General features: G+C 47.9%; 1 protein-coding gene across 1 annotated transcript in view; it reads left to right on the forward strand.

Moving 5' to 3' along the window:
* Positions 1-130: 130 nt before the first annotated feature.
* The window catches only part of LOC132452917 (cadherin-7-like), a 48,107-nt gene continuing 32,122 nt past the window's right edge, over positions 131-16,115 (forward strand). The window contains 7 exon segments of the mRNA XM_060045752.1: positions 131-214; positions 4,278-4,293; positions 4,296-4,322; positions 4,325-4,363; positions 4,366-4,515; positions 4,518-4,571; positions 13,542-13,661. Of these exon segments, the coding sequence (XP_059901735.1) occupies positions 131-214; positions 4,278-4,293; positions 4,296-4,322; positions 4,325-4,363; positions 4,366-4,515; positions 4,518-4,571; positions 13,542-13,661 (490 nt within the window).

Below are 16,115 nucleotides of genomic sequence, written 5' to 3' on the forward strand. Positions count from 1 at the left end.
CATCCAGAGAGAGAGAGAGAGAGAGAGAGAGAGAGAGAGAGAGAGAGAGAGAGAGAGAGAGAGAGAGAGAGAGAGAGATGAATAGAGGTGCGGGCCGCCGGGCGAGCGAGCCGCAGATGAGTCCTGCCCAATGGCGGAGCAGATCATGCGTAACGGCTGGTCCCCGACCTCTGACCCCGTCGTCCATGCCGTGTCGGACATCTCAGCGGAGTGTGTCTGAGTGTTTACCAGAAGGAGGCGTCCCAGCTGGGGCCGGCAGAGTGACTCCCCCTCACACTGCCTCTCCCGGGGAGGGGCTGAATCCATCTCGGAGAGGGTGCTGTCTTCCTTGATGTCCTCTTTCGCGCCCTCACGGACAGGACAGGGCGGACGCCGCGGGAACACATTCGACACAGATTTATTATTTTAATTCCTTTAATGTGCTTGGATCGGCGGGAGAAAAGTGCACCATGGGAAATTTAATATCGTCTCAAACTGATCTTTTTTTTCCTCCGGGTGCTATTTGATGATCACCGTTTTATCATTTGGTTATCAACTGTGAATTCAGATGTCATTACGCAGCAGGTCATCAGGGTCGAGAGAGAGAGGGGAATTTGTTTTTAGCGTTAGGGACGACAGGTGAGAAGCCTGGGTGTGTGCCGTGCTAGACCTGAAGCCCACATGTTGAGCCAGGCGGGGGGTGAGAGTGTTGTGGACAGACGTACGCCCACACAGCTGACCTCGTAGCAGGTGAACCCTCCTATCCTCCACACGAAGGCTTGGAACCCATTAGTAAAAGACCTTGTACTTCTTAGTGCCGGGCGCCGTACCTGCCCACAGTATACCATGCAACACAATAGCCCCCCGATCCCCCTCCCGCCTCCCCCCTCCTCTCCCCCCCCTCCCCGTCTCCTATTGACAGGGAACGTGAACGCACATCTCTGGCGAAATACCATCAAAGCAGACATTCAAACAGAGAGAATAGAGAGAGGGGGGGGGGGGGATACAATGGCGCACGTTGTATTATGTGTAGAGAAAGCAATTGTCAGAGGTGTTCAATATATTCTAAAGAGGGTGGGGGAGGGGTGAAAAAAGGGCTGGTTTATTTTCAAACATGAGCACTGCTACATCTTCATTCTGTACATTTGCCCCAGTTGTCCAAAGAAATGCGTTAGCTTTGCTAAGATTGTATAACGACTAGAACAGAGAGGACGAAAAAGAACACCATGTTCATTTACCCAGTGTTCGCCGTGTGTGTATCCTCGGAAATCATGTCGATTTTCCAGAACTGCCTTTTTCCTTTATGACAATATGAAATATACCAACAACTCATTTTATTATATGAAAAACCCACAAAGAAGCTCTAATTGACTCGGGGGTGCGTGACTTGATTGCAAACAGTCAGAAATATTCTCGGAAAAAATCCTTGTCAAGGTGCCTGGCAGCAGCGTAGCTCCACTTATAGCCCTCATTACCGAGCCTTTGTGTACTGTTCTCTGTTGTTCGCCGCTCCCGCTGTTTACAAGGTGAGAATGCAGAGTTTAAAGCCCAATTAGAGGCCCCGGGCTCGGTGTGCGGAGGACAGTCGCGTGTGAGGTATTTAGCGCTGGTCAGCTAAGTACTGTAGGCAGACGGGTCAGCACGCCCTTATTCAGAATCATTAAGGTGCGTTCAGTTCGTCCGCTTCAATGTGCGTCGCGGGCGGTTGATGACGCAGCACAAACAACACACTCCATTATTTTAATGAATCGAACGTCCGCGGAACAGCGGGCATTCCCTCGGAGAAAGGCGCACCCTGGGAAATTAACTATAGGTCTGGGCTCCCCACTTTGGTCACTCGTTCGTAGAATTTCATTTCAGGTGACAGGCAATCTATGTCACCACCTTTAAGTCATTAGCGGATGCTTTCATCCCGACGGACTTCCAGTGAATGGAGCAGGTAGGGCTCAGTCAATCAGCCAGTCAAGGATGCCTACAGGTTACACAGCGAACACCGGGATCGAACCCAGACCGTTTCACCTGGCAGTAAAAAACACCCCACGCGCGGCTAGACTATCCGTGCCCGCCCTACTGAACTCTGAATCCGTGCCAAAAATCATCCCCGCGATTCAGATCAATAGCCTCTCGCTTCCTCTGTTCGAGGAACCAACGCACTCAGGCTGTTGTTAGAAAAGCTTTGGAGAAAAGCTTCCATCAAATGGCAATCATAAATGTTTATTATACGTTTGACACGGTGTGCCGCATCATTGACATCTTCACGCCTCAGACAAATCCAAATATGGCATTTATATATATATATATATATATATATAATATAATATATATTAAATGGGGTTTATTTTTCCAAGGTGTATATATATATAGATATACACCTTGGAATAATAAACCCCATATTTATATACCCTTTTCTATTTATGTATATATTTTTTTTATTTATCTTTTATTATCTCACTACTCAATCTTTTTTGCCATTTTATTTGTGACTCTTTTGTTCATCTGTTATGCCTCCTACGTATTGTTTGCCTGCAAGGTCAAAAATATTTTCAATGCCCAGAATGACCCTGGGTTTCCTGCACAAATGACAATATACCACTTTGACTTTTGACTTTGACTATATATAACCTGTTTACATATTTAAAGATGTGGACAGGCATCGTGACGCCTGAGACACTTTGGAGCCAAAAGCGTCGACCAAATAGCGTATTATATATTGAAATGTATGTAACATTGTGTTGTTTATTTACATATTTGACATGGTGGACAGGCGTCGTGCAGAGTTGAGTCTTGTTTGTTTGTCTGCGTGTATTTAAAGCGTGTGTTGCTTTGAGTAGAGGTTGAGAAGCCATTGTCAACTGCCATTTTGAGATACACATTATTCGCGTTGATTATTCAAGATGATATTCTGTCACGTAAGTGGCGTAATGTAAAAGTGAGGCGTACGGAAAAAGGAACAGGAAGTGCCCATGGAATAATTTGTTGTTGACTTTATTTTTCCGAGGTGTGATGTTGTGGACTTTATTTATGGCATGTTTTAATGCTGCTTGTCAGCACCACAACGGCTATTTTCAGCCCCCTTCAAAGGAATAACGGTTATTTGTGTTTGAAGGATCCGTTGGAGGAGTTGTGTTTTCCTGAAGATCATAAGGCTATTAATGTGTTGAAGCTTCACAGTTCAGTCGGATGGTAAAACGAATGTAGTTCGTGGGAAATGTAGTCTTTCGGAAAGTAATGGACCTGCATATCAAGTTTCAAAATCTTGGGGGACATTCTGTTAAGTTATGAAAACTACAGGAAATAGAAAATTAAAAAAGGATGAAAGACAAATGACATTAGATAAATATAAAACTATATCACTTTTACTGCCCACCACCCAAACCTCTATCCCTCTCCCTACTGCCCCCCCCCCCCCCCCCCCCGTCTCTCTCTCTCTCTCTCTCTCTCTCTCTCTCTCTCTCTCTCTCTCTCTCTCTCTCTCTCTCTCCCCATTTGATGACATTCCAATAACATTACTTCACATTCACATACAAAGAGCTTTAATGCCTGGAAACTTTGAAATTATAGGCAAAACCTATACAGATAAAGTATTTTGTGAAGTGTGCAATTGTAACTAATTGTACGCGTAACAGTAAACCTTCTCGCACTCCAACTTTCTCTTTCTCTGTGTTAAATTTAATTCCAAAGAGCTTTGTTGGCATGGAAACATGTCAATCAACATTTACAGAGCAGTGTAACACTTTAACAAAGGAAAAATAAAGGTACAAAAACAACACTATGTGGTTTTCTGCCGTTTGGGCACGTCTTACAAACAATTATTTACTTGTGTTCTTATAGACATTAAAGGTGCCGTCGGAAAGAATGAAGAGCTAATTTGAGGACAATTAGCAAGAACTCTCATCGCTCACAGTCAATAGTTAGTGAAGGAAACGCACGGGAGAATACCTCTTTTGAGGCGCCCGACTAGCATATTAGCTCATGCTAATATGCTAATTATCATCATCATCATCATTTTTCCCGCTGGGCGCATATCTGGCCTTGGGGCGCTACTGCTGGAGAGTTGGAAGTCTCTGTTCCAGCAGCAGCTGTCGAAGACGGACAGGATGTCTGTCTTCGACATCACGACATCAGTCAGGGTTAGGTGCCTTGCTCAAGGACACCTCGACACTCAGCTAGGAGAAGCCGGGGATCGAACCAGCACTACCAGCACACCCGCTCTACCTCCTGAGCTACTGCCGCCCATCCAATTAGCTCATCCAGACCCAAACCATTTCTCTTTCTCTCTCTCTCTCTCTCCCACCCAGCTCCACTCGGACGTTGACGGGGCGACGGCAAGGTGAAGTACGTGCTGTCGGCGAGGGCGCCGCCTCCATCTTCACCATCGACGAGAACACGGCGACATCCACGCCACCAAGCGGCTGGACCGCGAGGCGCAGGCCTACTACACGCTGCAGGCGCAGGCCGTGGACCGCGTCACCAACCAGCCCGTGGAGCCGCGCTCCGAGTTCGTGGTCAAGGTGCAGGACATCAACGACAACGAGCCAAGTTCCTGGACGGGCCCTACATGGCCGGTGTGCCCGAGATGTCCCGCTGGGTAGGTTGGAGGGCGACTCTGGGCTGGGGGGATCGTCTCGCTCATCTCACTCCTCTCTCCCTTCCCGCTCTCTCTCTCTCTCTCTCTCTCTCTCTCTCTCTCTCTCTCTCTCTCTCTCTCTCTCTCCTCTCTCTCTCTCTCTCTCTCTCTCTCTCTCTCTCTCTCTCTCTCTCTCTCTCTCTCTCTCTCTCTCTCTCTCTCTCCTCACATCACCTGTTAGCCTCACACAGCCTGTTAGCTCTGCTTTTATCCTCGTGCCGTTCCATCCTTGACCTGCTCTGCCCTTGTTTTTTTTAATCTTCTTACACTGCTTTGTTTCTTTCAACTTCATCTATCGTTCGGCCACTCTGCCTCTTCCTCCTCATCGCATCCATCTATGCAACCGGTCAGCCCTTCACACACTGCTCTGCCAATTCGGCTAAATGGTGAACCGGTCGGCCGATAACAGAACCGCCACTCAAAGTAACATATGACCCATTTAAAAGACAACCAAACGAGGCGAAACACAGAAGCAATCCACCATGTGATTGGCTACTTGTCGATCCTTCGGGGGTTGAGACATCAACGTATACTCTATCATTGGTCGGGACGATACAGCCCGCCCCCGACATAGACTCCCAGTGATAATTCAACCAGAGCAGCGCGCTCGTACCAGAAGGAGGGGAAACGAGCTGTTGGTGTGATAAAGCTCATCCGTCATCTGTGTCGTCTGATGAGCGATGCACTGCTGGATCTCCGACGCAGAACCGCTCAACCGTCGGCACCGACGCTGGGAGGACCCGAGGGGGAAACGCAGAAGCCTCTCTGATGAAGACGCTAATGAGAGAAAACTCTGCTTCATGTTCATTCCGTCGCCACTTCCGCCTCAACAAGCAACATCCATATCTCCCCTTGAAGCACGCCGGACGGATTGGTGGAGGCGGGGGCTCGCTCCCGGGGGGCGAGGGCGCGGTCTGGACTGAGCCCACTCTGGCACCGGGGTCTCCAGGGGGGGGGGGGTTATGACACGCATGAGCCCGCAGGATGTATGGGGCTCGGGATGAGCCGCTGGTGGAGGCTGAAGAAGGAGACGGATGGGGAGATGGAGGTGGTGGTGGAGGGTGCGACGGACGGAGGTGGTGGTGGTGGTGGTGGAGGGGATGGAGGTGGTGGTGGAGGTGAAGGAATGGGACGCGGTGGAGGAGGTGGTGGGGGCTGAAGAAGGGGACAGATGTGGAGACGGAGGTGGTGGATGGCAGCGATGGTATTAGGTCTGGAGGTGGTGGTGGATGTGGAGATGGAGGTGGTGGGGGAAGGGGGTAGGGATGGCGGTGGTTGTGGTGAAGGGGGATGGAGGGGATGTGGGTGGAAGAGGTGGATGGGATGGAGTAGGAGGTGGTGGCGATGGCGGAGGAGAGGATGTATGCGAAGAGGGTGGTGGGAATGGAGGTCTTTGACATGGGCCTGAAGGATGTCGAGGTGGATGGAGTTGGTTTTGCAATTGGAGGCGGAGGAGGAGGTGATGATGGTGGGGGGGCCCGGGCATAATAGAGCTGGATACGGTGGGGGGGGGGGCAGCCGGTGGGGGTGGGGGCTGGGGAAGGGAGGCGGACGTGTGGATAATGAAGCCACAGTGGCGCTGGTGCTGGAGGAGGTGGGAGGTGTTCACGGGGCTCAGGCTAGTGGCTTAAGGAACCAGAGGATTAGCGGCATAGGGGCCCCGCGGTGTTGTGTGTTAAAGCGGAGATAAGTCCTATTCTGTCCCCCCCCCCCCCCCCCCCAGCCAGCGGGGCGAGCGTTGCGCGGTACGAGCCCAGAAACAGGGTGACCTCGGTCAGCTTTATTTACAGACCCAGCACCCTGGGTGGAAGGTCTTCATCCACCACAACGTGGGAGCCGTCCAATCTCTCCCCGTAAATACCCGCTCCACCCAATTATATGACCCATGGTGGTGGAAGGCGGAGGAGGGAGGGAGGGAGGGAGGAGGGAGGGAGGGAGGGGGGAGGGAGGGAGGGCCACGTTGTCTCTCTCTCTCTCTTTCTCTCCCCTCCTCGTCCTCTACGACTCCTTTATAGACGTCTTTAAATCATTACTCCCCATCTCTGATAAATGGCTTCAATTTAGAGGAAATCGTGAATTTAATTAATTAAAGTAATTAGAGGTGGTGCTCGGCCATTCACACGTAGCGGGAGAGAAGTGGGCAGACGTTGGGGGGCAAATAAAAGATAGGAGAGGGAGCCGGGAGGTCGCGGGGGTGACGTCTGACGCTGGACAAGAGAGAGAGAGAGAGAGAGAGAGAGAGAGAGAGAGAGAGAGAGAGAGAGAGAGAGAGAGAGAGGAAAAGCAAGAGAGAGAGAGGGTGGAAGAGCGAGAGAAAGAGAGCGAGAGAAAGAGAGCGAGAGAGAGAGAGGGTGGAAGAGCGAGAGAGAGAGAGAGAGAGAGAGAGAGAGAGAGAGAGAGAGAGAGAGAGAGAGAGAGCGAGAGAGCGAGAGAGAGAGCGAGAGAGAGAGCGAGAGAGAGACTTGGCTGAGAGCAGTCCTCGCTCGTCCAGAGCCAAGGGCCCGGTAAAGGCTGACCGGGCTCCTCATTACAAGCTCAGGGAATGTAATGTCAAACCCAAGGCCACCACCGGTTGGATTTACGGGCCCCCCCACTTCTTCATCCAGCTGTCATTGTTCCTGTCTAATTCATGACCCCCCCCACCACTGTCGTCCCCCCCCCCCCCAACCACCAACACCACCACCTCAAAAAGACGATGGAGCGAATGGTATGTTCCAGGAATGATATACCGGGAAGGGTTATTCAAAGGACAAGCGGAGAAGGCTAACAAGACAGTTGATCCCAGATTATCAATTAATGTTATCCACGATGATGAAAAACGACCGAAAAATAAACGAATGATAAAAAGTAAATGAAGAGGGAGAAGAAGGTGTTAAACTGTGTGAAACTTGGCGTATTGTAGGGAAAAGCGGTATTTTACGAAACAAACATGTCTAAATTAGACTGAAAGCAATATCCGTGCCTAACCGCGAAGGAGGGAAGCAGGTGTGGCTGTGAACAAATATAATCACCTTAATCACGGTGGGCAGTCATCAAAGCGCCGCAACGTAGCGTGCTTAAAAGGCTGATTTCAATTGTTTTCGCTTTCTTTATATTACAATATCACGACATAAACGCCATCCTTAGCAAATTAATCCTCATTATAATCTGCCTTTTCGCGGAGGGGCGCTTACGTTTAACGCTTGGACAGACAGGATCATTAACTATAATGGTATGAAACACTGTATATAACAATGTTTATGTTGGATATAACGTCTGCTATCATTATCACAATTTAAAAATGTCATTCAATGTGGAAAGTGATCAATCTTAAATGTTGGAATTTGAACTGGTAGATATTATGTTACTGCAGAGACAGGTAAGCAACTTCTGTATTTTTCGATTTTCTAAACAATAAAGCCGGCGATTCGTCGATCAGTCCCTCGTCCTAAACCACGTGCACACCTACACCCTGCTGTACTAGTAAATTATTGAAAATAATAAATTAATATTGATTGTAGGTTTAAAACTCTTAACTCCCTAACTCACATCGCGCCACTCCCACTCAAACCACCGCTGCCATATTTGTTTCCATTACTGCCAGGTGACAGTTGCTCAGCCAAGCCGCGGAATTGATGGGGAAACGCCGTTTTGTCCCCATCCCCCGGTAATAGATACTAAAAAAGGTGGACATTTTGATCCATCAAGGAAATGAAGACGGACAAAAATGGAAGTTGGGCTGACAGGGCGAAGTGAGTAGCAGATGACAGGCTCGTCGAGCAGAACCAATCACGTCGTTCCATTCATCAGGGGAGCTCACATGACTTACACACCCCCCTCTCAATGTTTTTTATCAGCAGGCGTTAATAATAACAGACATCCTCTGCCATGTGGAGACTATTAGGCTAAGGCCAAGCGGAGAATTGTCTCGAGAGTACAGAGAAGGGGAGAGAGGAGGGAAGGCATAGAGGAGAGGAAGAGGAGAGGACAGGTTAGGGGAGGAGGGGAGAGAAGAGGAGGAGAGAAAAGGAGGGGAGAGGAGCGGGGAGGGGAGGAGAGAAGAAGAGAGAAAAGCGAGAGAGGAGGAGAGGAGAGAAAAGAGCAGAGAAGGGATCACCTTAAAAAACTAAATAAATCGTTGTCGAAAGCCCCATCAAGTCAAAGCTGAACGATAACCTACCGGCCAATCAGCTGAAGCTTGTGTAAAGTGATTTTAAATACCATCCCATAATAGAGATTTAGAATGGCGGGCGAACTCTCCTTCATCGCCCCGTCATGCAGGTGACCTTGGTGTTATGGGGAGCCTGTAATACCAGCTGTCATGACTAACATCTGGTGATCTACCGGAGCGGGCCTGCTCTAGGCTCCCTCGGCCCCAGGAGGGCCTTCTCCCCTGGGGATGGCTGGGAGGGTGGACACCCTGGCTCCACCTGGGTATTATGTTATGTGGCGCTGTCTCCCAGAGGTCTCCCAGACACAGACCACCTCTGGACTTGCATGGCTTGGGACACGTTAGATGTGTGAATGGGTGAATATGTGAATGTACGTGTGTGTGTGTGTGTGTGTGTGTGTGTTTGAGTTTTGTTTGTGAATTGATGTATGTTTCTTGACCTTGTGAATGTGTGTGTGTGTGTGTGTGTGTGTGTGTGTGTGTGTGTGTGTGTGTGTGTGTGTGTGTGTGTGTGTGTGTGTGTGTGTGTGAGAGAGAGAGAGTTTGCGCTTAATAGATTAGTGTTTGGTGAATGTGTAAATGTAACAAATGTGAAAAGATATTGAATGGGTGAATGTGTGTAAGAATGTTGTTGTTGGTTACAAGGAATGTGTCAATGGGTGTGAAGCTGCAAATCTGTGTGTGAATTGGTTTTAAAATGCATGTGGTTATTGGTGAGGGGGTATGGTTGAATGTGTGTGAACTGGTGAACGTTTCTGAACTTGTCAATTGTGAGGGAACAGGAGAACATTTCTGAACGTGTCAATGTGTATGAATGGATGAGACTTTTTGCTTCTGGGAGACAATAAGCCAATAAATTTTTATGTACTGTGCTGATTGTTGCACCTTTTGGGCTTATATCTTCATCGCTGAATACACCTATTGCAAGTTTCTTTCGACAAAAGCGTCTGCTAAATTAACGTAATGTTACGTAATATAACGAGACACAAGAGCGAGAGAGAGAGAGAGAGAGGAAGAGTGAGGGAGAGAGACACAACTGAAAGTTGTTTTTTCCGCCTGTGAGTTGTGTTTAGAAAAGCGCCCTATAAATTCCCTCCATTTGTCTTTCTCCTCTCTTCTGTCGTTTTACGAGCAGGACAGAGAGCTTCTAATATGCGATTGCCGACATCACTTATCCCAGTAAAACCTGGTCGTTCAACACGTCCCGCGCGTCGAAACGCCAGCAGTAGGTTTTTATTACGCTGTTTGCCTCAAAGTAAAATATCACCGGGGCCATTTCCTTTATAACCGCTACAGTACAGGCTCTGGGCTCACAGATATAGCTGCCGGCTATTAAAGTGAAATATCCCAGCATAAAGCGACCGTTCATCAGCACCGGCGTTCGGCTCCAGAAGGCACATCGCGGGGGGAGAAACAATGCTTTTATATCTCAAGGTCACTTCATCAACGTCTCGCCGAGAGTGTTTCGCTGTCGGGGCCTGGCGGCGGCTTTGGCGTCGGTGGCATGCGCTGCGGCTGACGTACCGTCGCTTCCTGGTAGGGAAACGTTGGCGATGGATACTTCAGCGGTTGTCGCCGGCGACGACTGCGACGACCCTGGAAGCGGGCTTTATGGCAACGCTCCGAAGGCGCTCAGCGATCAATCTTTTGCTCTGTGTATGGCATCTTTTTCCATAAAAGTGGCAAAACAACGTGCTTAAAAACGGAAAACAAAACAAGGACGAGGAGGAATACAATCAGTTTAAAATAGTCATAAAACCTGTCAGAACCGCAGAGAGACCTTTGAGGGAGATATAAGCAAAAAACATTCCACAACGTGATTTAAAGAATGCCAAACAAAAAAATAGACTTTTTAAAATCAGGAACTCAACTTCTGCGGATATTTATGCCGTCCATTAATCAATCGCCAAAACAACTTCCGTTGTTTTTAGATGTTCCCTGAGAACATCAATATTGCATGGCTGCTTATGGATATGTCTATGGACGCCATACTGGAAGCAAAAGCCCATTTGAACATCCCAGATGGCCTTTCCCTGTCGCTGCAGTTGCTGTGTCTTGGGATGCAGTGGTCGAGTTCAGTCAAATCAGCAGCAATGTCGCTCTGCTGTGTGTTGCAGCGCTGTAAACAAGGTGTTATTATCTGGAGAGGGTGGGGAGGGGGGGTGTTTATGAGGCATCGTTGTGAACCCCAGCAGCCATTACCAGTGAATCTTTGGCGGGGAAAGCCTGGTGGTTATAACGGAGTCCAAGCTGAAAGGTGCCGGGTTAAAAAAACCTGAATGTCTAGCTGTCTACCATTCTTGAGCAAGATGCCCTAACCCCTACTGCTCCTTAAAGACATGGAGCTGTAACATGCCTATGATAGACAGGAGCCCTGGAGATTTCCTCTCTCTCCGATGTCTGATTCCACTGTAGGTGCTCATGGGTTTACCAACCTACCAAGTATAAGAGAGAGAGAGAGAGAGAGAGAGAGAGAGAGAGAGAGAGAGAGAGAGAGAGAGAGAGAGAGAGAGAGAGAGAGAGAGAGAGAGAGAGAGAGAGAGAGAGAGAGAGAGAGAGAGAGAGAGAGTGTAGAAAATGAGCAATGAAGTGAGAGAGAAAGAGGGGAGAAAAGGGGGAGAAAGAACGCGCATAGGGAGAGAAAGAGGGAGAGAGAGAGAGAGAGAGAAAATTGTGTTTGGAGTTTGAGACGGCAAGAGGGAGGGAGTGAGAACAAGAGAGCTACGGTAATATAGCTGGAGAGTGCAACGGCAAAAGAAAGAAAGAAAGATAGAGAAAGAGTGAAGGGCTGTTCAGGTGCGGCGCGGTATGCCACAGCGCGGATGAAAGGCCCAGTGAGATGGAGAGCGAGCAGTAATGACCCACCAGGTATTGTTGTGAGTCAGGGAGATTAGCCAGACCTGGCAGCCACAGCAGCTAGGTTGATCACAGGACCCAGCACATACACTGATCCTCCGTCCAAAACCAACACCAGAGACTCACACACATCAACGAAATCCGGTCGCTTATAATCTGTAACTCACCTGATGCCTCCGTTCAATACCATACGATAATAGCTGAACCCATGCTGGAGTTGTTTTGATATATATCGGCGTAAGCTTCGTAAGAGGGTTATAATGGCTGCGCACATTTCCGTGCATTCACTCAACGGTGAGGCATGCAAGGAGTAATCAAAGCAGTGTGATCGATTCTTGAAACACTCAGCGTATACACGCTGCGGAATGGCTCCAGATGTCTATCGCTGTAGGAATCACAAGCCCAGAGCCGGTACTCTACTGCTCTTCCCTCAACAGTGTAGGTCAGGGAAAGCACGCAAGCATATGGCTGCGGTGGGAAAACTGTGTTTATAATGTGTTCTCCCAACATAAGTGGTACAGCACAACAGAATAGATTTGAGATAACGTGAAGCTGCGTCGCCGTAGCGATGAAAAGCCAAGAGTAGTAGTAGTAGTACTAGCTCATAAATCAATGATTTATGTCAGAAATAAGCAACTCTAAACAAGGGTTGTGGTTTTAAAACCATCGGTTCACTTCCAAACAATAGTGGGTACAGCGAGCTGAACAGATTCCACCAGCCTAGATCTCTGTCGCTATAGAAGATGAACAGCAAGTCCTCAACAGTTCTTCATTTAGCTACGACAGTTCGTCGTAGCTTAATGTCAGGTAAACAAGGGGATAGTTGTGCCAACGGAAGAGTATGTTTACATCATCAACATACACAAAAGACACAAATGTTGGCTTCAGAGTTAGCTGCTTGAAGGTGGAGTTACTTTTTGTGAAGCGTGTATGTGCGACTCTGTGGACCGAACATAACGGGGTATAGATGTTGTTAAAACAAAAGTTCTGGCTTGTTTTCTCTTGCTTGCCAACACTCCCAGAGACGTGTTGGTAGTCCGGAAAGCCCTGAATGTTTGTTGAAATTGAAGGACATTGTCCTTAGCCGGGGTACCGAAAGCAAACCATATACCGCCAACAAAGAGTGCAATACAGAAAATAAAGCTTCCCTGGGATTATGTGGTTGAACTGGAAACGCCTCGATTGGCGAGAGCTTCTCTCCAGATATCTGTAAAAACCAAAATGAATTCAGAGGGGATAGAGATAGCAGAGGGGCGTTGATGAACTGAACAGAATATAATGCCTTTGTGCCGGTTCTCTCTTTAGCGTGCCGAGCTACGAGCCAAGACTTATTCCGCTGCTGAATTACCAACACCAGATTGGAGTTTCAGGGGGAAACCGAAAAAGACTACGAAAATAAAAAGGATTCCAGGAAGGGCACAGAGTACCGTTTTAATCTCGCCACACCGTCCCTCCCAAATGATGGCGACAACTCTGTGTTTGCTGAGGGGTGTCGGGATCTTTAGCGTGCCAGAAAAGCTGCACGACAACACCAGATTTGGCGCTTCGAAGGATTTCAGTCCACTCTGGGGAGAAATACCACTTCCAAACCCGTGAATGGTTTCATGAAATTTCAAACAAATACAAAACACAGAGGAAGCCAACACTAAGACTGACAAACAAAGACCGGAAAAGAAAATGAGTACTTGGATTAAAAAGGAAAGTAACACTGGTTTTGCATTAGGCCACTTCCAAGCCACCATTTTCCTTCCCCTTTCATTCACCATATAATTGTTTCCCTTTCTTCCTCAGTTCTCCCGCAGTTGGTCATACATTGACACTGATATAGTTACCATTTCCATAATCAGCCCAGATTGAATGGGCGCTCGTTGTCGTGGAAACTGCTGAAAGGTGTTTTTTTTCTGTTTCCTCTCATTCCTCCGTGCGCAGGGACCATGGTGGTGCAGGTGGCGGCGACGGACGCCGACGACCCCACGTACGGGAACAGCGCTCGGGTCATCTACAGCATCATCCATGGCCAGCCCTACTTCTCCGTGGAGCCCCGGACCGGTAGGTTAATGCCAGGGACCGGGCCGTCAATCATCCATCTCTCCGTAGCCCTGTTCCTCCATATCTGTTACAAGCATGGCAAGTTTCCTTCCTATCTGCTGAAAACCATTCCAGAATCCTTCCCACTGTCACTTGGACCCTGGTACGTCTATAGCTGAGAGGCCCACGGCCAGATCCTCTGTCTCCAACCTCTACCTCCCTATTGATAAGATTAGATTGTAATAGGTGACATTAGATTGCATTAGATTCGTTTGCATTAGAATGGGTTGGGGGGGCTAGGGTTAGGTTATGATATATTAATTGCATACAATTATCTTAGATTGTATTATATTAGATAGGGTTGTATCAGATGAGGTATTATTCAATTAGATTCAATTTACTTTGATTGTGTTAGATTGGATTGCAATACAAAACATTTTATGTTTATAAACAGTAACTGAATACTGGCTGAAGGGCCCGAAATAAAAACCATATTTTGTACAAAAATTTAGAGAAGGAAATTGGTCCTTAGCTGGGTCAGAAATTAATGAGGCTCTCAGGGGAGTGAAACTATCCCTGGACTTAAAATGTCCTTGAATTTGTGTTTGGTAATTCAACTTTCGGATTTGATTTTGACTCTAAAAAGCCTGTATTGGGGGTCAATTTACTAGGTTTGACCCCACAAAAGCCTTGAGGAAAAAATTCCAACACCTGCTCCTTCATGGCATGTAACTGAGTTCTTACTTTCACATTCAGAATTATAATTATGAACATGAAGAGCATAAAAAAGAGCAAAAAATACGTTCTATAAAAATTAAGACTCAAAAGCTAAAAGACTAAAAGATAAAAAAACCTACTTAGCTCAGGAATTTAAACTACAATATCCAACGCAATCGGGCAAAGTCGAGTGCATTGTAAATCCTTGCCAACAGCAGGGCTGAGGCCATTTTCTCAGGCACTCTCCAAGGGAAAAAAAACACAAGTAGCAAAAATGATATTCTTATCCACAGCATCTCTTGACACGACGTTCCCAGTTTAACATTTTGTCCACATTCTGCGTTGTGCCGCCGCTGCCTGTGTTGACCGGAGCACGCGTGGCAGGAAGGCTGCGATCGCTCCGGGACCTCGTTGTCATTCCCATCATGCAGAGTGCCGGCTGACCCCGGTGCCACCACTCTCTCCGTGTAAACACCGTCCTATCTCTGTTTGTACCGCTCGCTGCAAATTACCGGGCCGGGTCCGCGCCACAGCTACCGCAAACACTCGGTCGCCGCGAGCAGCCTGACCGCCTTCCCCTCCGCCCCCCTCCAAACTCAAATCAAATATTGTCTTTTGTTACTTTGTGGATGCCGAGGCAAAAGCAGCTAGCGGAATTACCTCCAGCAGAGAGTCGCGGAGAAAGGGGAGGGAGGCTAGCCTATCACGCAAAAAGGTGCGGGGTGTGAGGGTGAAAGTATGCGAAGTTGGGTGTGTTGACTGGTGGAGTGTGCGGCGGCGCGGGGAGTCGCTCGGTAGGCGGTTTGTGTACGTCTGTGTAGTTTGTGTATGTTCCCCGCCTCCTCGCCTTTGGAGTTCGGATCATTAGGTTCCAGAGGCCTGCTGGGATTCTCCGCACTCATGCGCAGGCGAAGAACATCGCAGAAAACACACTCAAAGTATCACACAATCGCACACATACACACACACACACACACACACACACACACACACACACACACACACACACACACACACACACACACACACACACATAAACCATCACACACACACACACACATAAACCATCACACACACACACACATACACACACACAGACAAACCCAAACCATCACACACACACACACACAAATACAAAGTATCCAGCCATATTAGCCTAGCCACCACACCAACGGAAACACACACATACACACACAGGCCCTGACAGCCGTGTTGCTATTCATGGCGACTCAATTCGTTGAGGGTGAGAAAAGAAAAAATAATGTTTTATTTTTTCATTTCCCTTTGTTTGCTTTTTACTCAAGGCGCTAACTGTCTTATACTCTCAGCAAACAGGCTGGTGAGCGGAGCTGCTCGGTGTACTTTTAAAAAGCACCTGAGTGAATGATAAGGTCAGCATTAATATTGATCAGCAAAGCGGAGCGGTAGTCGAGGTAGTGTGGACACGTTTAATACGGCTACACCGTTAGCCTCAGTGCCGCTAGCAGAGTTTGGAGTGCATGAAGGAACATAACGTTCTCGCATGACGCTGGGATACATCCAGTTGTTTTCGAGATTGTTGTTTTGTGAGAAATGCATATGCCAAAACATTATTGGCACTCATAGCTTAAGAAATAAAAAAAAGGCTTATTAGCATGAAACAAACAGGGGCACACACATTGTTGTTTGAAGTGAAAGAGCTACAAAAATTACAAGAAACCATAATAACAGTTCCAACCACCAACTGAAATTTATCTGGTGAAGATTCAAATTTAATTT

Source organism: Gadus macrocephalus, chromosome 23 (genome assembly GCF_031168955.1).
Source record: "Gadus macrocephalus chromosome 23, ASM3116895v1".
In the NCBI taxonomy this organism is placed as follows: Eukaryota; Metazoa; Chordata; class Actinopteri; order Gadiformes; family Gadidae; genus Gadus; species Gadus macrocephalus.